The sequence below is a fragment of the Topomyia yanbarensis genome, chromosome 2, assembly GCF_030247195.1.
Source record: "Topomyia yanbarensis strain Yona2022 chromosome 2, ASM3024719v1, whole genome shotgun sequence".
Lineage (NCBI taxonomy): Eukaryota > Metazoa > Arthropoda > Insecta > Diptera > Culicidae > Topomyia > Topomyia yanbarensis.
In genome coordinates, this window is record NC_080671.1 from 32,894,209 (window position 1) to 32,918,162 (window position 23,954).

The 23,954-nt window shown below is 36.2% G+C and overlaps 1 protein-coding gene across 1 annotated transcript in view; it reads left to right on the forward strand.

Annotated features, from left to right (window-relative positions):
- Nucleotides 1–23,954, forward strand: part of LOC131682332 (clavesin-1-like) — a 41,108-nt gene that overhangs the window by 8,824 nt on the left and 8,330 nt on the right. The window contains exon 2 of the mRNA XM_058963722.1: nucleotides 19,222–19,683. Within this exon, the coding sequence (XP_058819705.1) occupies nucleotides 19,222–19,683 (462 nt within the window). The remainder of the gene's footprint in view (nucleotides 1–19,221; nucleotides 19,684–23,954) is intronic.

A 23,954-nucleotide genomic window follows, 5' to 3' on the forward strand; every position in this document is an offset into this window, starting at 1 on the left:
GATATTTAATTTGAATATTCACTTTATGACTAGAATAATGCCACTAATTTATGCACAACTTTCAAATAGCATTTAAACCATGATCTACAAGGGTTTTAGTAGTGATCAAGAGTAAGGAGCCGAGTGGGAAGTATGGTTTTTAAGTGGTAAAGGAATTAGGAATGTTTAAAATTCAGTAAATATTTTCAACCATCTGAAATGTGTCATAAAATGTTTCATGAACTATTTTTGCTAACTTACGCAATAACTGTCAAATTGAGTGAACACAGTTGAGCTCTAGTCATTTGGTGAGACTATTTTTTCCGAGTTTGCATAGCACTGATATAGCTTAAGGGTATGCGATATTATCCAAATAAAATAAGACCATGTTTAAATGAACCATGTACGCGAAAAAAGGATTTTGGATTTATTTTAAGGTATGAAATAAGCAATCTATGCAACTTAAAACACACCTGCGAAAACAAAATCGTTAACCATTAAGTATGTAAATCAATATTCCATTAAGATGCTACAATAACAAGTGAATGTAAATCAATATTCCACTAAGACGCTCAAAATGCTTGTTTTAAAAATGAAAAAAAATGTAGTTTTCATACCAAGTAACCCACTAATGAATTAAACGTTTTAAAATTAGTCGACCACATCTTATTTGATCCTTAAAAATAATATAGTCATTTCTAAAGCCCCATAATGAGATGTCAATCAATTCGTTTCAATATGGAAAATAAATTTCAAAATTACAATTGACAGAAATCTTTATTAAAAACAAAATATTTACTTTTGAGCCACTCTAATAAGTAGTAAAGTTAATTTCTACTTTCTATAACCAACATAGGAATTCCGCACACAAAAATGTCTTTAAAAAAATTTTGAGCCTTCACAACAAAATAATTATTTTTGAGCCACCCTAATGTATAATGAATTTTTTTGCAAATGTTAATATCAAAAACGATTTAGCACATGAAAATTAATATACACAAATTTTAAGAACGATTCAGAAAAAAAAATATTTTTGAGACACCCTAATGAATAGTAAATGTTCATTTTTGAAATGTTTTAATATCGAAAACGAATTCAGCATACCAAAATTACATAAAAACGTCCTATATGAACCGATACGGAAAAGTTTGGACTTTAGTCCACCTTTTGTTCTAAGTCGTGCCACTGTGCATTCAATTCCTCATCTTCTGTAGCCCAGGCTCTGGAACGTACAATACACCTCTCTCTTCGGCGTCTTCCTGTTTTAACTTCGTTACTGCATATTGCTGTATATTTACTGTTTGTATTGGCGTTTGGTGTTCAAACAAGCATCGGAATAAATACACTTTTTTGTTGTTTTTTGTATTATTTACTATTTGTTCAAAAGGAAATTTACAACGCCGTATAGATAGTCAAAATCGGTTAGAAACTTCCGAAGTTATAGCAGTATTAAGGAAAAAGGGGGATTTTGACGTATTTTGAAGACTTTTGACATTAAAAATGTCTTACTCCACTATCTGGGGCTAGGTGTCATTCTAAAATCTAAACTATCTCCCATGTAACGAAACTATGTAAGGTTTGCACGCTTATAACTCCGATATTACTAGATGGATTTTAATCATTCATACACCAACCGATTCAGAAACACCTAACTTAAATATTGGTAATAATTTAATATCTCCCCAATAAAAGTAATCTTTTGGAAATTGGTAAAATTAAAAAGTTCACAAAAAACGGGAAAAATACCATTCGTGAGGCAGATTTCTCAGACACAGCCGTCAAAAGAGGGCAGCTTAGTTGCTCAATGAAACACGAAAAGTCATAAATAGAAGCAACGCATGTCCGTTTAAATCAGTTGTTGCCAGTGATGCCACAAGTACAGATTTATCTAGAAAGGTACAGATTTTTGAAGCATTTTTGGTACAGATTCTGAACGGTACAGATTACAGATTTTTGTAAAAAAGTACAGATTGGTACAGATTTTTTTACATGACAGCAAGGTAAAATATTGTTAGATATATTAGAATGCGATGCATCCCAGTAAACAGCAGGTAAACGTTGAGTTAGACAGCAGTGACGGTGTAACTGGTACTGACTGAGCTTTAGCTGAAGCTGTCGTTAGAATGCGATATGCGAGAAACCTGCTTCAAGCAAATCAAAGGGATGATGTCTAAGTGAAAGCCGAGCGAATCATCTCGAAGTGCATACGTTTACTCTGACCTGCTTCATTTGAATTCCTGCAAGCAGGTTGCTTGGGTCCTATTGATATTACCAGCCCCACTTTGTTGGCCACCTTCGGTTGCAAACAAAATGGCAGCGACAATTGGAGCTGGAGTTGATATTGACTTTACCCAGTCAAACTCATCCGGAATTCTAACTGGTTTCTTACGGAATTCCACCTCAAATAAAACAACCGATTCAGAATGTCAGGTTTGATTTCCCCGAATGAAAAATAATAATAATATGTAAGAAATTTTTTTTTTTAAATGACCTTGTTATTGCTTGGGTACAGAATCCGGTTCAGATTTTTTATAGAAGAGTACAGATAGAAAAGATTTTTTAACTCCTGGTACAGGTTTAATTGTGGCAACACTGGTTGTTGCTCTTATCCCACACGAGCAACGTCGTCTCCGGGCGATGCAATAAGCGCTATCGATTTTCGGAAACGTTGGCATTTGCACACACTCGCACCTAAGTGACTAAACCATATACGGTTAGTTTATAAATAGAGGTGACGCGTACCCGTTCGAATCAGTTTTTGTTCTTATGTCGAACGGGTAAGATCAAGGCTGCAGCGTCTGGGCACTACAATAAGCGGTAGACGCTATGCATTTTCGGCAGCGGTGGCCGTGTGCGGATTTTTCGGGTACCAGCACGGTGTCACAGAATGATTTGCAAAGTGGGTGGGCGGGGTGGTTTGGATTTAATTCAATACGGTGCAGCGTTGCCAACATTTTTTTCAAAAAAACTGGAACCTTTCTAGTAAAAAAACTGGAAAAAAACTGGATGCTCGAAAAAACCTACTATACTCTTGTTATGTTTAAGTCAACGATTCAATGAACGTAATTTTAAGTAAACACGTATGTTCCAAACCTTTTATTGAAAATTTGAGTCAGTTTTTGATATTGTTGTCCAAATTTTAAAAAATATTAAAACATCTGAATTTGAATGTAATTCTAATAGTTACAGTCGAATTTTACTGTTTTGAAGATTTTCAATCTACACAAAATCCACAAAATCGTAAATTTAAGACCCTTTACTAAACTTGAGAATGCGCTTAATCCTTTCTTACGATAGTATAGCAACTAGCTGCGAATACAACAAATGTTCATGTAAATATTTGACACAATGTACTGCCACCTTTATGTTTGAGTAAAATTCATTTGAAATCGTATCAAAATGCACATTCTTGTACCGTTTTACTCACAAGTAGTATAAAAAGAGTTCAGGTCACGGTGGATTTAAATCTTATTCTGCGGCACTCTGCATCATCCCATCGCTTGCTTGAAAATTCTGTGAGTCGAGTTACAATTTGTGAGAAAGAAAACTAAATAAATGAATATTAAAAAAAACTGGATAAAACTGGCTAAAATTTCAAAAAACTGGAAGATTTTTCCGATTGTCTGTTTGACTGGATGTTGTAAAAAAACCTGGAAGAATCCAGTTTAGACTGGAAGGTTGGCATCGCTGATACGGTGTGTGCTGCTTAAGAGTGTTGCGTTTGAAAAAAATATATTTATTTTTATGCATGCGTGTGCGTTGTAACTTGTTAATCCATGTTTACGGCGCTTTGTAGCTGCGTAGGGTAAAGAGCCAATTGGTTTTCATGTTTCATATTTCGGTTATATTTTTTTATCAGTAAGGCATCTGACAACGTGCTTCTGTAGTTATTGCACTGTTCAGCAGCGTAGTATTTTATATAGGAGAGTACACTCAGGTTTTTTACGCGGATTTTGAAATTTACGCGGTTTTCATTAACGAGTTTTTTTTTAAATTTACGCGGTTTTCATTTACACGGCCTGTATCCCCTGCGTGAAAAATCTGAGTGTAATTGCATCGGAAACAATCACATTCCCAGCAGAACTTTTTGTTTTCTAATTTCAAACACTTTTGTTTCGTACTGCACACAACGGAAAATTTTAAAACAGAACTTACCGTCCCAGCAGCAGTTGAAGCGGGTGTTCTTTTTCGATTCAAATTCAAGCCATGTCTTAAGCGTTACTGGACTTAAAATTGTTTTCCCAGTTTAACCAGTCAGAATATCTGTCCTACCCTATGTATTTAAAACACAGTTCTAATTGCGTTTTAAGGTATACAACAAATACGGTTGGGTATACTAATTTAAATTTTAAAATAAATCTGTTTTAAACTATGAAACAAACCGCTGTACTGAAGATATAATTATGTCAGTCCTATTACCACATAAAACACCTATATAACATAAAACGCTGCAGAATTAGTTTAATAATACAATGTTTACACTACAGAGTTATAACACGTTTTAATAATTAGCAACAAGAAAAATGTCACCAAGATAGCATAAAAACCCGTTTTAACTGGTAGTGCGAACGTTGCATAACAATGTAATTTATCAAATAATTTCATTTTTCCACCACTAATCGATCAAGAAATACTTACACTTAAGATTGTTTACTTAAGTTCATTAGTACATTATTGAAAATTTAAATGGAAAATGAAATTTCATATTTCATGGAGAATCTGCATATTTCCGTTGGCGGGCGTAAGCTTCCTCATCACAGCTCTCAATATGGAACTTTTCTTTTAAATATATTTTCTGGACAGACCAGCCTATTTTTACTAGATGGATCAGCCAAATAATGCCAATCACCTAGTGAGATACTTGATTAATTAATAGATTACCGTTAAAAGACCTTCAATAAATTATGTTTTAATGGGGAGGGTATATAGCAAATTGTAACATATGAAAACAGGCGAGTGAACAAGAACGTGTGTCGATATGTGTGATAGATAAAAAAAACTATATTTTTAATGTCACCGTGGTCGTGTCCTGTACACAACCCTTTAATTTTTTCTATAAAAAATGAAATAATAAAATTACAAAATAAAATTTACAAAACACGAATATTTTTGGAATTATTTTTGAATAAATTATTTGGATTATTTTTGAATAAAACTATCCAATTTTATTATAAATTCAATAAAAACTAGGCATACTAGAGCAGTTTTAGTTTTGGGGTACGAATGTACCCCACAAAACCGTTTACGTATAGAAAAAGTCACGAAACCGATGTATGGTTAAAAAAGACCCTAATCCATATTACAGTACATCCATTCAAAACTGAGCTCAATATGATAGGATATCTGAGGATTATTGGAGATTGAGGAGATTTCAGAACTCTGGAATGAGTATCTATTGGAATGTTTTCAGGAAGGTATTTGATATTGATGTGATTAGACAACTGTTAGATCAAGACAAATAGATCAGTTACAGGTCAGGATCCCATTCCTACAACTTTTCAAAAATCCTCATGATGTTTAAAACGACAGGTTATCAACGTACTGATTTGATAATTATTATTGTAATATTGAATTAAGTCAGTCAGCATCAGTGAATTATTCTCATCAATCCAATTATTTTTTTGGGAGGGTAGCAAGAGGTGCAGTTGAATCCTGAAGCCTTCTGTTGGCTACGCCGTTGCTTGGAGTTATTGATATAGCTTTTAATTTTCCAAGATATGTTTCAGTTCGAACCGATGTTTGTAACTTAGAAACTTTGCAGTCATCAGGTTCGCGCAAATGAATTTTTTTGCATCGATGAGTGATCAAGTACCATGTAGACAACTTGGAACTGTTCGGCGATTATTTCTAGCGATTGTAGATAGCAAAAGGAAATACGAAATTCGTTTTGGCGAAATAATATTTGACTAATTTAATTGCTTTACTACTATATTGGACAATAAATAGGCGAGAAAGGGTAATTCACAAACAACTAGCTATAACTTTTAAAATATTCAAAATAAATATTTGATGTCTTCAGTAAAGTTATTCGCAAAAGTAAGAGCTATAAATTTGCTGAAGACATCATTTCAATACAATCACTTCCAAGAACATTTATGAAAATATCTCACTCTTAGGCGGATTAATCAGCAATAAAATAATACTAAAAGAAAGGCCATATTACATCCATCAAATTCTCCGAAGATACTATTGACCTAAAATTATCCGTTTTGGCGTTAAAAATAGATTGCTTGTTTTTGGTCTTATTTGTGGCTATGTGAAATGGTAAAAATCTTTCGTACATATTTAATGATAAATATTTCTTTTGATAATAGTTCGATTTCAACAATCTATAGCTTGTTCGAAAGTTATTCGTATAGGCTGTCCAAAGATATATGAAGTGTTTATCTATGTTGTCAATTTCGACAGATAATTTAACAAAGCTGTCGACCAGTTCACTTGTTTTGAAGTCATGCTGCTTCTTTAGTTAATAACTTTTCTCAGCGAATTTTCATAAACTTACAATGTTCCCCGAATGTGTTCAGTAGAAGAATACCTTTAGAAATATATAGTGTTCTGATAATTTGATTTATGAGGTGATTTTTTAAGAATTTATTTTCAATGTTAACCGATTTTCCATACAATCTTCCATATAAACTTAGAACTTTTTGGAGGGGCCGTAGACACAACCGATCGGTACCAAAATACCGGAATTCTGGCGGATTTCTGCCAGAATAGGATGGAATCTGCCCCAACTTTAGCAGAAATCAGCCGGAGTTACGAATTTTTTACTGGGTAGGTTAAACAGCGAAATAAAAATTTAGATTGTTTCCGGACCAGTTCCGAACCAGTTCCCGGATCCAGACCAGTCCCTGAATCTAGCCCATCCCTTTTCCCCTTACCAAGCCCGGACCTGAACTAGGCCCAAAGTTGGTCCTTGGATCCAGACAAGTGTCTGGATCCGGACCCCTCGGTTCGGATACATGGATCCAAACCGTAGGTCTTGCTTCACGTACATGACGGGAAGGACTGTTCATATTTTGTGCAGTCGCCACCTTCCTGTTGATGTCCGGGATAGAAAAAAAATTCAATTTAACACCGACCGAAATACCCCACCACTATTCCGAGTCGGTTTTTTTCTGATAGTGCTTTGAAACTAGCCGGATCTTCAAATACGAAATGTGTCGTGTAGAGAAAATCGAAACTCGTCTTTATCCACATTGTGTTCGCTTTGCTTGATGCGCAATGATGATAAGCGAAACGCTGCACACTTCTAGACGATCCGACGCGTTAATATTTACTTTATAAGAATTGATGAAGGTATTAAAGGTATTAGGGCCGAATTCTGGGTGTAATGAGACACACCCGAGACGATGTTTCGACGATGAGAGTCCCATGATCGAAACTTACCGTTGCTGTTTAGGGCTATGTTCTAACGAGCAAATTAAAGATGCAACTAGTTACATTTTTTTAGTCACTTTCGTTACTTGAACATCAATAGGCAATCATGGGGAACAATTAAAATATTACTACTTACTAATTGCAAGTTCCTTGTAAGAACATAATTTAAGAGTGAATAATGGAAACTAATATTGGTAGATGCCGACAATATTGCTACCATTCTACGGGAAACTCATTGTTATGGTACCACTGTAGTACGATTCGGTTATAGTGGCAGCTTGCCAAATTTAATCACAACTTTACCGAACTTTTGTAAGCTTAACCCTCAAAAAGGCAACCGGGTCCCAGAGGCCCGGCACGTTACAATTTTTTAGTTACAAAAAAATGTGTATGCAGTATAAGCTTGGGCATGGAAATTTTGATAAGTAGCTTTGAAATCTATAACAAAAATAAAGAATTGTGAAATTTTCATCTATGGAGTGACGCGCAGCTATGTTTGAATTTTTTACATGCACAAAAAGGCAAGCCGGGCCTGGCAGGCCCATTGTGCATGCAATATTTACTAGGAATACCACGGGTTTTATACATTAATATTTATCTGAAAAAAAAACATTTTGATGAGTTCAACTTCATATTAGCAGGAATTTTTTCATGTTTTTATTGATTTTATCTTTTTACCTTTTTTTATAAGAAAAAAAAATCTTGAAAGTTTGAGCGAATTCTATACATTTCTTTTATAGGAAATGTAAAAATAGCATACGATAATGTCATATTTTTTTGGTTAAATACTTTTATTTCACCCACTGTGGTCTACTTGACAATTATTTGGATACAACATAACCTAACTGTGTCGTTATTGTCTATTTTTGTTGTCTATTCTTTGTGTTACAGTTGTCGTAATTATTCAAATTGTAGGATCTAAAAGCAACAAAAAGTTGAAATGGCTATAAGACGATATGCACATGTTTTCAATCGTCTCAAAGAATCTGAAATAATGGAAAAAATTCGAGCAAATTCAACAGCAGACGATTCCGAAACTGATTTGCAAAGCGAGGAAGAATGTGTGAATGATATTGCTTCCGTCGATGAATCTGATGCAGACTCGGAAGAAAAATCTGAATATGTACTTCGGTTATGCATCAGAAGAAATTAATAGCAACACAGAAACATTTATTAGTCGTGTTCAAACGAAATGGAGCTCATAACCAATCGACATTCGACGTGATCTTCCGAGTACTCACTTTTTGGAAAAAAAATTGACCTTATTACATCCATCGCCATATACGCTGAAATCGGGATTTGCTGCGTGTTCGTACTCATCATCCTGTAATTCCGGAACCGGAAGTCGAATCAATTAGAAATTCAACAGCAGCCAATGGGAACGCTGTACCTTTCATTTGAAAGCAAGTTTGTAAAAATCTGTAAAGAATTCGCTGAGAAATAGGTATGACATTATCTTAGGAACTTGGTAAGTTCCCCCGGGGCATCAATATTCGCCATAGTTGGCCAATGTGGTCGAAGTGCCTTCGGTGGGTCATTGATGATCTAGACATGCAAAGCCAAGTAATGTTGCACATATTTTAATATATATTGTATCATTTGGACATCATGGTGGTATCAGTTTCTATGGAAATTTGCTGTGTGATTGTACTCTTCAACACGTAACTTCAGAACCGAAAGTCGGATCAATAAAAAAATCAATAGCGACCGATGGGAAGGCTGTACCTTTCATTTGAGAATAAATTTGTACAAATCGGTCCAGCCACCTCTGAGAAAAATCGGTGAGATTGTTTGCCACATACATACATCCATACATACATACAAACATACACACACACATACAGACATTTTACGATCTCGACGAACTGAGTCGAATGGTATAAGAGATTTGGCCCTGCGGGTCTCGGTTAAAAAGTCGAAATTTCGACCGATTGCATAACCTTTCTATATGAGAACGGCTAAAAGGAGCTTGAATTTAGACGGGCCTGAGAGGCCCGGCTTGCCCTTTAATGTTAGGATTTTAGCTTGCCTTCACAAGGGTTAAATGAAAGGTAGTATACACTTCCTCGGGTTCTACTAGCATTATGATTGATATGCCTTTTTGGTATGGATGGCGCATTTCCGAATAACCAGGTCCCCAAGAACCGGTGCTAGGATGCATATGGGTCATTTCATGCGAAGTGATCAAGGCACGTGTAATTGACCTTCACGGATTTGAACCAAATTTGGAGGAATTGTTCATCTAGGGCCAACATATAAAAACCCAATTTTTTGTGTCAATTGAACCACCCCTCGGGTCATGGGACCACTCCCTGTTTTGACAATCTGCCAAAACCCTTGATTTTCTTTTAATCGTATCTTCGGTTCTATTTACTCTAGAATCAAATCGCAAGATGGCTTTTGAAGAAAATTGTTCAAGGAATCTAGAAAAAATACTAATTGTTGGCGGCAGTGCTGCCAACTATGCGATTTTTTCAGTTAAATATTAAAAGGTTATTTTTCTTTCAATACATATATTTTAATTTTGAAAATTCTAATGCCATCGTGTTCCTCACACATTTTTACATAAAAAAACTTATAATCTCAATATAATTTGAGCGCATCCTGAGATACACAGTTTTGAAGAGAAAAAAACGCAAATTACCATATAAAATCTAACCACACAACACCTAAAAACCAACTTAAGTATTTGGAGTTCAAACATAATTTTTCGTGAAGTAGACGAGAAATGATGACAAACTACGTTTTTGGTTTACTTCAAGCCGATCAGGGTCGATTTTTATGACCGTTTGATGATTTTTCCCTTCAAAACTGTATATCTCAGGATGCGCTCATATTAAATTGGGATGATAAGTGTTTTTTATGTAAAAATGTCCGAGGGCATTAGAATTTTCAAAATTAAAATATATGTATTGAGAGAAAAAATAACTTTTAATATTTAAATGAAAACATCACATAGTTGGCAGCACTGCCGCCAAAAATTAATATTTTTTCTAGACTTCTTGAACAATTTTCTTCAAAAGCCATCTTGTGGTTTGATTCTAGAGTAAATAAAACCGGAGATACGATCAAAAGAAAATCAAGGGTTTGGGCAGATTGTCAAAACGGGGGGTGCTCCCATGACCCGATGGGTGATTCAATTGACACAAAAATTTGGGTTTTTATATATTGGCCCTAGATGAACAATTTCTCCAAATTTGGTTTAAATCCGTGAAGGTCGATTTCAAGTTTGCATCTTTTTTGATCACTTCGCTCCGTTCATAAATTGTTATCAGATTTTTCTGTCAGGGTAGCGTGATTTATGTCCATGATTGCAGGATCTTAGTCACGATGATTTTTGATATGTTTGTCACGAATAGTATGATTTATGCTCTAGATTTTAGGATCTAACTCACGATTTTACTAACTTATTTGCACGTTATCATGATATTTTATTCTAAAGCTTACTTTCGAATTTGACACTTGGAGTGATGTGACAGATGATCATGACATCAACAGTTTAATTATGATATTCGTAATTTCTCCTCGCCTTATCGCTATCTGTCATGGTTATTATCGGTTTTTGTACGCGGAGTATCGCGACAATATAAACAGGAACATGAATCGTGTTCCATGAACTATATCACGAACACGATTTGTGGCTCTATAATGTATATTAGGTGCTCAGCGTAGTTTTCTTATTCTGTTGAGACATCACACTGAACCTTACCAAATTAATAACTTCTTTCAATGTGCAACTCCTGGTAATCCTAAAGTATTGGTCAATACCGGCACCGGCCAGGTGCGAATGTAGATCGCGGAAGGAAAGGGAAGGAATGGTTAGTCCCATAGTTGCTTTTGCTAGAGGCCGTATATACTACTGCGCACTCCACAAGTAACACAGGAGGAGGATATTTTTGTTAGTAAGAGTATAGAAGTTGGATCACTTCTTCTTTACCGACGCCAGAGAGGTGACTTCACTATCTGGACTAGATATCGATCCACCAAATTCGTAGACCGGGGACCAACGGCGACGTGACCACAGATTTTTTCACCTCAGAAAAATCTCAACGACCTCGGCTGGAATTGAACCCAGGCAAATTGGAATGAGTGGCGGTCACGCTTACCACTCAACGCCGTCAGATAGATTCTAGGTTAAGTACTAGGAATGATGAACTAGTTCACGAACCCAAGAATAATTTTTCATGATTTTGTGAAATATTTTGTGAAATATTTTACGTTCACGAATGGTCTAGGAATCATGAACCAGTTCACGAATAACTGGATAAAATTTGATGATTTCGTGAACTATTTCACGAGCACGAATGGTAAGGCGTAACTTTGAGTTCATGAATGGGGGTGAACTATTTCTCGGGTACGGATATTGGATCGTGACTAATATATTAAGAATCATGAATTATTTCACGAAGTTTTATGGATTGAGCATGAGCATGAGCTTGATGACCGCACAATTCGTAGTTGCTACTCCGTGATTGATCAGAACAAGCGAAATTGCACAGAGAATCAACAGATGGGGCCGGGGAGTAGCTATCCATCATCAATGTGCAAAATTCGAGAGTTCTATATTTTAAAATGTCAATAACGGCGCCCGCCACGTCCTTACAGTCATCGGGGAAGGAAAGGAATGTTAGTGTGGCAAACGTTGTTATGGAGACCGTGTATACCTCTGCATCTCCACGTTTTCCATGGGAAGGAGTTTTTGTTAGTGGGATGGGGTAAAGCGTTACACAAATCTGGATTCACCTTGATAAGCGATACGATCTATGCAACTCTCTGGAGTGTTATCATTTTCTTGTTGCTCTGGGCAGCCGGCTGCCGAGAATTTGTGATAGATTTATCGTTTGTTGAATTAATTCGGAAATACTTTGCAAAAAAAATGCAACTTCAACTCCGGGCAACCGGTTGCCGAGAGTGTTGCCAATGCTTAAATGAATCAATTTTTGCAGGTGACATGTGAACGAATTTATTATTTCCTGCTTCTTCTTTACGGTGAAACACGAGCGTCCAAGAATAATAAAATATAACATAAAGCCTAGACCAAGATTTCGTAACACAACATTTATAGTTTATCATCACTGATATTACTACAGGCAATAAAACGACAGCTATGTATTGCTTTTTCTCCACGAACGATTGAATAAAATGCCAATTTTTAAGCAATGAATGTTCGCGCGGGTTTTTAGGCTAATGCCAATGCATTTTGAGCGGCACCACCTACATACCTAAAACGACCGACTTTGTGTGTCCGATATACAACCGATGACGCGCGCTTTACGCTAACTACTAGAAATAGAGGCAACACTGAAGACAAGGACAACGATAAAAAGCGATCCACTGATTATGGCTACAATAAGCAGAAAATGTAAGAAATGAAGTAGAGAATCATGTTCTGGTCCCTCCCAAGACAATACTGATATTATTATGCGCATGACAAAATATGGTTAACATGCTAAGTAATAGTATATCCTGATCCCTGTACCTACCATACCGGCGACCAATATCGTCCCGCCTGCAACACCCCAACAGTCCTCAACCTGGCCACGTGATACGTTTGTCCAGTGAGTTGTGCAATTTCTTACAGGACGCTGCCTTCAAACTGCCGCAAACAACCACCGTCAACATAAGGGCTATCAACGTATCACGAGCAAGACAAATAAGGCCGGCATCATGACACGCAAAAAAACTGGGTACGTACACGAAAAGTTTCACGCGAACACCTTTTTCAAATTTCCAGTGGTGGCTCCACAGTAATAAGAGAGATTTTTACTACAAAATATAAAAAATAAAACGGATCAATTGTTATTCTCACACCAGTTGGACATGAAAAAATAGGGGTTAAGGGAATTATTTCCGCGTGCGATTCAAGTATTTCCCACAATTCAAAGATCTGGAACGTATCTTTGAAATAGACAAAAAGACTCAACTTCAAATGTAATTAATTTTTTGGGGTCGAATGCAAACAAAACAACGCAAAAACATCTACCCCAAAATTTTTAACTTCTTTCCACACCTCACTTACTCCAGAGTCCCAATTTGACGATACTTTCTCTTTACTCTATCAAATTTGCAAATAGTCCCCTATCACATTCACGGATAACACGTTCAAACGACACTCCCTTAGTGAAACCAAAAGCAAGAAAGTACGTTAAGGCACCAAAAAATAAAAACAATACCTATACATTGATGCGCCCTAACAAACCGGCTATCTCATTCAAAGATATAAACTGACAACTGACCAGGAAGTTACTAATGTGGATTTCGCTCGAGCTAAAACCGCTATTAAGATGTATGAACAAACAGCGGATGGAAATAGGAACTGGAACCTCGACTCAGCACCGGAGTGAAGCAAAAGTTGCTTAATAGTACGTTCACACCACGAGTCAAAACGCGTTTCAACGACATCGTACTGACATGTTTCTTGTTTGTAATTATCAGAAAGCGTTTCAGCCCTTTAGCCTGAACACAGTACAAGTGCCTAGCCAAAACTAACGGGGCACACGCCCCGTTCATCGTCCATCATCACAAATTGTGACAGGATCGAATATCTCCCCTCATTGTCTTCACCTACCTACAAATGCTGAAGCTATACACTAATGCCGTTTTCGACGGCACCGCACCGATGTAGTGGAGAGCACTGGTCCTGCACCTTCCAGCAGAAATGCCAATGGAACATACCCAGTTCCTGCACTTCTGCTAGAAAGCGCAACATCAACGCAACATCAACCGAAAAGCCCATGAGATACAAAAACATTCACCTACACACTCTCCATCTCCACCCCCCACTCCACCGCTATTTCCATGTATTCTCGGGCTTACACCTCCAATAGTATTCAATGAGGGGGCAGACCGAATCTGCTCAATGAACAAAATTCACAGCAGAAAAAAAGAGAGGCAAACAGAAAAATGCCCCATCGATGACTTCGTATATTCACTAGCAACTTATCCGTGGCAGGCAAGATAAACTAATAGAAGATGCAATACATTCATTAGCTTTTTTCAGTAACAGAAGGTGAAAACAGCGAAAACGTCAAAACTACAAGGGGAACTTTTGAGTCATCAACGGCACACCCCTCCATCCGTCCCTCGTGACATCACGCACTGGACACACTCGGTCCATACACTCCCAAAACGCTCACCATAAATTCTAACTAGAATCGGTTGTGCCACTGGAGCCGGAACACGAACACGAGCCACCAAGAACTCCGGCTCATCCCCGGCCGAGCCCAACTGGGTGGAAGAACTCGACCCCAAACAAAGTATGTGTGGGCACATACAGAAGATAATAAAAAATAATGAAAAATACTCCCTTTCGCTCTTATCACCGAAAAAATATGACTACGCCACTCTATTCATAAACAGATCACATCACTTCTTGCTTCGCTTCAACATTCTCGCTGTACATCCCTGTTCCATTTTAAAATGCACATTGCCAAGAGGCTCGTATGTAAACATAATATGGCGTCTCAGTCAATTTTTCGCCCGAAATAAAACCATCGAATGACATCGAAAATGAGCGAGAATGTTTAAAACTCCCCATTCCCACAACTGCACGTCACTAGCTAAAGACACATTTCACTTTTCGCATAATAATATAATTTGATTACACAGAAATTATGAATAATTATGAGATCGAACAGAAACGCTGATTGACTGTAAGGACAGTGATGCCAGAACTCTATTTCACGAAGTTTTATGGATTAATGAATAAAACTCCGAGTTTCGTGAAATAGTTTAAGAAAAGTATTAAGACTGTTTTGATTTTGTGAACTAGTGTTCCTAAATATATGAATAACAACCTTTGGTTTTATGAATAAAGTTCTTAACGTTGTTTACTAGTTCACGTACAGAAATTCGATTTGGTATTGTCATGGCGGAAAACATGACTTAAGTTCACAAAACAATAACAAATATTTCCACTGTCAAAAGCGTCACGCAGGCGTTACTGAAGGCAAATTGAATGTAATTAAAAAAGCCATGATTTTTGTTCATGGTTCTGTTTTCGTAACCGAAAAATATGGTTTTCCCTAAAATCATAGGTTTATTTACGATTTTAGGAGCACATTTTTTCCGTGTCAAGCAAGTGGTTTGGTTCAAATCAGTTGACAATTGATGATTTATGAGTGAAAAATATCACGGAGATGCAAAGGTTAACTGAAAACCCGCCGCTGGCAACACTACCCCAGCGGTTGCCATTCTGAACATACACAGAAACTATTAGACTAAAATTTATCAAAACCATGTTACCAAATGCCGCTGTACATAATCAGTATGAGCACTTCTTAATACTATTTCAATTAGCTCGAGATTACTGAATCGGGAAAATTTAGAGCCATAGTACTAAGGTGAGAGCAAGGATGTGAAATACAAGTGCTTAGTTTTAGTTGATCAATATTTAATCTCGTTAAGAAATGCCCAACAGTACCACTACTTTAAAATAGCCCTAATTAATCCCCTTAATCTTGAACCACTCTTTCTAGTTATTTCTAGTTAATGAGCTTGTAAAATGTTCCGCTTAGTTAATAATTAATTTCTCCTACAATCTCCTTTCTAAAAATCATAAAGTGAATTACTATACAAAGAACACACAGAATGACCCGTCCCCCAAATCTTACGAATATTATATTATACCCTCTTTTATATGTATAAGTTAGCTGTAAAGTTTTTTTTTTAGTTTCATTATATAAAACAAAATAATATTGAAATGTGTAACCCCCTAGTTTTAAGATATTCAAAATGTAAAACAATGAAAAAATGGCACCTTTAAGCTAACGCATACGTTCCTTATCAAATAAACAAATTGAAAAAAAAGGATGTGAAATACAGTAATGTTTCGATTATATCACGCTTATATATCCATATATGTATGCATGTATCTGTGTATATTAGAGTGGGACATGGTTATATGAAAAAAATAAAATTTGGCTCCGAGTAACTTTTTGGATCCAAGTTAGCTCCCAGAACAACTCTGCAAATTTTTAACTCTATCGGTGAAACTATATTTTTGCGCCCACGGTTTAAAGTTTACATGGGATTTCGTATGGAGAAATCGTCTTTTGCAAAATAATTCCTCCAAGAGTCGTCCGTTATCTCCTAAAAATAAATAGATGGCTGATTTTTATAGGAAATTTATCAAGGAAACCAAGTCTAGAAGACTGAAAAACAATCTGATGATTGTGGAAAAAGTTATTAAGCAAAAACCGATTGATGCCCTGAAGATTAATGAAAAATTTCACTTTTCATAGCATCACTGCTTCTGACGGTGTAATTATATACAAAATTTTTAACATTCTTTTATTATGTACAAAAGAAGCCTCAATTCATCCATCAAAACCTTGCGAAGTGGACAAATAGTATAGATAAACGATTTAGATACAATAAGAGAGGATTAAATCAAAATTGCATATAATTGGATCCAAACGCAAAAAAATGAATATTTTATGAATCGTCAGAGCATTAATCGGTTTCTGCCTAATAACTTTTTTCTCAAGCGTCAGATCGTTTCGTGGTTTTCGAGACTTTGTTTCTTTGTTAAATTTTCTATTAAAGCCACATAATGATTTATTTTTAGGAAGTGGGCGACTCCTGGAGGAATTATTTTGTGAAAGTTAATTTTCCCATACAAAATCCCATGTAAACTTTAAACAGTGGGCGCAAAAATATAGGTTCACCGATCGGGCTAAGAATTTGCACAGTTGTTCTAGGACCCAAATGGTACCTAAAAAGTTGCTCGGAGCTGGAATCTAATTTTAGTCCCACCCTAGTGTATATACATACGCATATGTGCGTATCTTAGTATGCCTATGTAAATCAATATGTATATATTAAAATGAATGTATATACATGTACTTATATATTTTTTATACATATATACATCCATCCCTCTATATAACTAGGCGTGATATAATCGGAACATTATGCAAATCGAAAAACTAGAAGTGGCAGGGTCATTAGAACAGACTTAAAATCTTACGGACTCCTCTTTTGTCTTCTGCTGGCAGGAGTCGAGTTTGGACAGCATTACTACGAATCGTTCAAGTCTACCAACATGTCTCACAGAAAAGACAGACTTATCCCTCTTTACCATGAGAACCAACCAGTCGGTTTGAACGTCGTTAAAAAGTAAAAAAATGAATATGTGGCTACATATTAGTCGAAATCAGAGCTTAAAAAAATTGACATCCCTGCGTGAACTTGAAAGGAATCAAAGCTCAATTCATGCTCGCAGCGATGAATGAAATTTTTGGTTCGTTTCCCTCATCATTCGTTTTCCCGATGCAGCGCATTCAGGTTCGGATATGTTCGGTTTCAGAAGCAAACTGAATTTTATTTCAATGCTAGCTCTGAGAGGGATTATTGAGCAAAAGTGCACCAGATGGAGATTACGCAGTTCACTTTTGCTCGATAATGTAGAAGATGCCAACCTCAGCCGTCAAACCGTCCACATAATAACAAATGAATGCTTTGGTTGGTGAAGGAATTTATATTTCCTCCGCATTTAAGCATTCGATTTTGCATAAAATTTCGGTCAGTTGGAAAGTTAATTAATGAGAGAGACGGTGAATCTGAATGTTGGTTTCGGTAAATATAAGCAGAAATAGGTAAATCATATATAATATAATATTTATTGTCTCGATTGTATGAATGTATTTTTTAGGCAATTAAGTCAAACAAAGATAGCAGATGCTGCTCTAACTAAAATATTCAAATGATTAGAATGAATAGATGGGCTCATTTAAATTAGAGTACCCTATAAAAACTTTGCATGCCTACGGTGTATATCATATCACGTACATGGTCTATAATTTGTAATGCAATTGGATAACCCCATCGAAAACTAGGAGTTTAATTCGGGGCATTCAAAATCATTTACTTTTAATTTTGAATTTGATACTGAATTAATACGATCGGGAACCAGACCCTATCAGAAGATAATAACATAACTCTTTCAAAACGGTATCTCGCGGTAATACTTGTTAAAAGTTTTCATTTTTACCAATGAGGCCAGGTTTGTACCACAGCTTGCTTCGAAAACTGTATTCTGTTATAATTTTGTTTTTTGATTCTGGTCTGGTTCACATTATATTAGTTCCCTTTGACCTCTAGAACCCATCGGAATAGGTAAAGGTGACTTGAAATTTGTTTCGATTCTCAGACCTATGCATCAAGCAATTTATAAGTTTGCAAAGCTTTAAAAAGTGAGATTATGATAGATTTGGATAAAGATTTCATCAGCTATATTCGACTTCGCCAGATTTGGAATATGTTATGATAAGTAATAATTATGGTAAAAGTTGATTTCGACCTATAATGTATAGAATGGCTGCGATTTAAACTCAAAAGTTTAAACTTGTTTTTCTAGGAATCAGTACAATGTCACGTTGTTCGGTCTGACCTAAAACCGACCATTTGTCTGTGAAGTGCACAAAACCTATAACTAAATAAGTTATGGAATTTACGTTTCGACTTCGTCTCATCAGAATCCGATACTAACTTAGTGACAGGACTAAGCTAGCGCTAGCTAAGACCTATCTTTAAGTTAGTGTCGGGTTGTGATGAGACGAAGTCGAAACGCAAATTACTTAATTAATTTAAATTCAAATCAATTCTGCTGATTTTGCATATTTTGTCCAATAAAATTGTTTCCTAAATTTTGGCCACTCAGCATCCCATATATAAATAAATAAATAATTTCAAAATTACAGTTACCACCCGTCATGTTGCCCAAGATATATTAATAGTCACAGCAGCCCAATAAAAATAATAGCATTCTTTCAAAAGCATACAATTGTATTATTTATAACATGAACATCATATATTTTTGATCAGTACTTTAAATAACAATCAAAATCATCGCCCTTTCAGATGCGTCGCATCGCCGAGTTCAAAAAGAGCTACCACAACCTGCTGCACAATGTGATGCCGGAGGACGAGAAGCGTGCCTTCACCGAGCACAATGTGGTCAATGTGATGGCTAACCGGGATCAGAAGGGCCGCCGGGTACTGCTAGTTAACGTCGGTGCTCTGTGGGATCCGAAACAGGTCAGTTCGGAGCAGTTGTTCCGGCTGTTCTACATCATTCATCTGATCGCCCAGCTGGAACCGTCTACGCAGATCAACGGTGCCGTCGTCGTGATGGATTTCGACGGTCTCTCGCTCAAACAGGTCAAAGCTCTCTCACCGTCCTTCTCGATGCTACTGCTGACCTTCATCCAGGAGGCTCTACCGCTACGATTGAAGGAAGTTCATATCATTAAGCAACCGTTCATCTTCAAAATGGTCTGGGCACTGTTCAAGCCGTTTATTAAGGAGAAACTCAACAAACGAGTAAGTAGTTCGGTTGTTTCAATTGTGCACCATTCGACGGTACCCGGGAATTATTCGATCGGTATGTAGTGCGCGTGGGGCGGTAATCAGGCGTACAAAGTCCGTCCAAGTCGATAGTTGATAGAATCGTTTGTTTGCGATAACGCGTTATCAATCGAATTCTATTTCTTGTGTACTGTATTTTAAATGAGGAAATCGGTTCCAAGTCCAACTGTGACGATGACAAGTTGAAAATAAACATTGTAGGCACATAATTGCAGTGTATACACGCTTGTCGGAATAGTGTGTTGGTAAATAGCTGCAGTTTAATCTAGCCTCCGAAGACGATGACCTATTGATCTTTTGTGTGACGTTCGTTGCGGTTAACATGACAAACAGTGAATGCAGGTTTCATGACCGCATGTTTGTTTCGATTGATAGCTACTGAAATAAGTCAACATAGCATTTGCTGCTGGCAGTACAAGGGATTTAAAAAGGCGATTTTTTTTGGAAATTACTTTATGCAACAGACACCACTCGACAGAGTCTTTCTCGCAACAATCCTGATAATTAGTCGATTGGTTTCTGAATGATTGTCGAACCCATGGACTTTCACATATTATCCGTCATGTTTCTTTAAAAAAAAACAGCTATCCTCGAAGGATGTGCAGATGCAAATTTTGTAGGTAATGAAGCTCGGTTGTGTTAGATCTTTGACCTTAGGAACTAGACCAGTGGTTTTCAAACGAAGCAAATTTCACACATAGGTATGAATTTGGTCGTCCAAGATCATTTCGAAAGCAAAGTTTTTGGAATGATACACACTTAGAAAAAATGAAAATTACATTTGACATAACAACATTGCGATGTATTTTGCTGTCATATAATGGAATTTTACATGTTTTAACATGTGAAATAAAACATTGTGACACTTTTGATGTAAAACTCGGTTGAAGCATTTACATGTTCTTTAGAGATGGTCAGGTTTCAATTTTTTTCGAACCCGAACCCGACCCGAACCCGAGCGCATGAAAACTTGAAAAACCCGAAAATTTTATAAACTTGCTAATTCGGAAAATTAACCAAAGATCTCGAAGATTTTTAATTCTAGGCACCTGAGTTGAACCCTTGACTCATCTAAGAACAGTAGAATCACTCGAATCTGAAGTAGCACCATACGCATTGAGTTATAGATGCATATGGCAAAACAAATCACTGCCGAGTAGAATCCGAATTTATATTTACTATTATTGAACGTCAAATTTGAAACGTTCTGAGAAACTTATAAATCGTTGATATCTTAACAGGAAATTAAGTTAAATCGGCGGCTAACTCATGGGGAAACAGAAAGCTTAATGGTCACAGTTTCCAACAACCTTGCCCGTCGTACTTAACCAAAATTTCTGATTTTTTATCAGAACCTATTCCTGCAAGGCAGTTTCGTATAATTTACTACATGTATTAAATTAAGCTATGGCAATTGACAATTCGTATTCGACCGTTTACGTGACGTCACCTACGTTACTGGTTGGAACGGTCAAACCTGTATCGAAGGGTATCAATCATTTTCTGACGTGTTCTTGATGTCCCATCATTAGCGTTAGGACGATCTATGATGGGGTATCTAAGTTATTTTATGCTTCAGATTATACGGTAAGTGCGCCAATAGAGATGCTTCGACATCTCCAATGGAGCTCTCGGAACGACTCCAAACTTTTAAAAATCCGTTAATGGCTTCAACAGAACACACAAAATTTTTGCGATCAATTCGTTAATTTCGTGGAAATTCGTGTATTTTCATGAAGGAATCTGGATCATGCAACAGCTCAGCCCGGGAACAATCTGACAGAAAGCGCTTGTTTCATATATGTCTCACTGATTTGACAGTGGTGCTATTATCCCATCACCATATGAGTGTCATGAACAACGAAACCTGGCGGAAGTGAAGCTAGGTTTAGGTCTGATGGAACAAAGACAGTCTCTAGAAAATAAATTTGGCCTAAATTATCTGCTTTTAAAAAAATAATGCGCCCTTTTTAAATTTGAGCCGCCATAATGACACGAGAGTAGCACCAAATTTATGAGTTCAAATCCTTATTTTTCCGTTACAGTTTATTTTAATTGCAAGCAATCCTTATCATAAACCAATTTGATTATTAAATCTGCGTGAAGGCAGGTACCACCTATTTGTTTCATTTGACTAATTTAACAGTGCTTGCTTAAAGTTTGTTTGGGGTACAAATGTACCCCACAAAACCGTTTGCGTTAGTGTTTTGTCATGTGTACATAACTCAAAAAAAATATTATATCTTTTTTTAAAAGCAAAATAACGATACATAGTAAGCGAGAAACTTGTGTAAAATGGTATAAGTTCCAACTCTGCCGAATAATAGTATCTGTTATTTGGTATAACAAAGCACTATAGCAAAGTAACTAGAAAATGCGTTTGGATCTGTATCGTAATTTTTGCTTTTGCGGATGAAAGAGTCACAACACATTCGTGAATATGATTTGTTATCTTCTGTTGCTACATTACGGAATTAATATACTTTTTGACCGGTATTTGAAAAAAAAAATCAAAAGGAAATTTAATAAGCTTTACAACGTCGTATAAATGGTCAAAATCGATTTGAAACGTATTTTAAAGACTTGTTCTATACAAAAAGAAATATTACATGATTAAATAGTCAAAACACGAATATTTTTAAACAGGTTACTTTACGAATGATTTTAGAATAAAACTATCCAATTTAATTATAAATTTAATAAAAATTAGACATATTAGAGCGGTTTTAGTTCTGGGGTGCAAATGTGCCCCACCAAACCGTTTATGTAGAGAAAAAGTCGCCGCGGCCTAAGTATCGGTTTTAAAGTACCTGTCGAAATTTATATTCCATTATAGAAAGTTGAACCGATATTTTCCGATAAATTCCTGTTGACTTGGTTTATTACTAATTATCACGAAAAATAAATCGCATAGAGATTTTAGATGTGAAACACGTATTGTTGAATGCTCTTTCATGTATGTTCGTTTAAAAAATTAAATAGTTCAGGCAGTTTGCGAATCTGAAGAGACGGAATTTTATGCAAGAATGAAAAAATACAATATTTGAGTACCAGAAAATACGACGAATTCTAGCGATTCAGAGGTGCTAACATTTGGTAAGGAGCCATACACTAATTACGTAAGGACATATGGGGGGAGGGGGAGTTTCACAATATCATACAAATTCTTATCTGAGGGGGAGGGAGGGTTCCTCCCTTCTTACGTAATATCATAAAACATGAATGAAAAACGAAATCAATAAGAAAAATATTCTTTTCATAAGAAATGAAACTATTTCTTATTTGTGCCATGCACATTTTGTATATCAAACAATATAATCGCATATTGTACATCATGGTCAAGGAAAAGCGGACCTCGAATTGAAGTGTTTTGCAGCGACAGAATATGATAGTAAAATAAGTTATGGAATTTTGTTGATTGTTGCCAACGCAACGTGAGGAGTGGCTTAATTGTCGATGGTTTTGGAGCAGTTACAGCAATTTCTTGACCCTTGGTGGTACATTGTTCTGATCAAGAACTGGAGTCACAATCTGTCTTACAAGTTAAGAAGTGTTGATACCCTTATAGTTGGAATAAATTCACACCAGAAGAGGTTATAAATTCTTTTGAGTTCTACATCACAAGGAAATAGACTCAAAGAAAGTGAAATATAGCGAAGCAAATTATGTTGACCAAATCAAAGTTGCTGAATATCTACAAAAAATTAATCTGAAATTTCTACTGGGGGAGATTAGGATGCAAATAAAATCACTGCAGATGATTATAGTTAAATTTTGTCCAGAATTTTCTTTTAATAGTTCTATAAGTATCGTTTTCGCTATCGTATAATTTAATGATTTACCAATATGATTTTTAAATTACACAAATCATGATAAGATCTTATGTAGGGGGGAGGGGGAATTCACCAAAATCTTACGAACTCTTATCTGGGAGGGGAGGTTGAAAAGTTCTAAAAAAGCCTTACGTAATTAGTGTACGTTCCCTAAGGTTATATGTGTCATCCATTCGTATTACGAAATATAATTCACTACTACGAAAAAGACAGCGTTTTGTGTACAGACGCAAACAGCGTCATGAAATGGATGGTTTGTTTTGTTCAAAACCCGAACCCGACCCGACCCCGATAATTTGTAATTTGAAAAACCCGAACCCGACTCGAGCCCGAAAGTCCAAAATTTTAAAAACCCGGACCCGACCCGAACCCGAGAATTTCAAATTTGAAAAC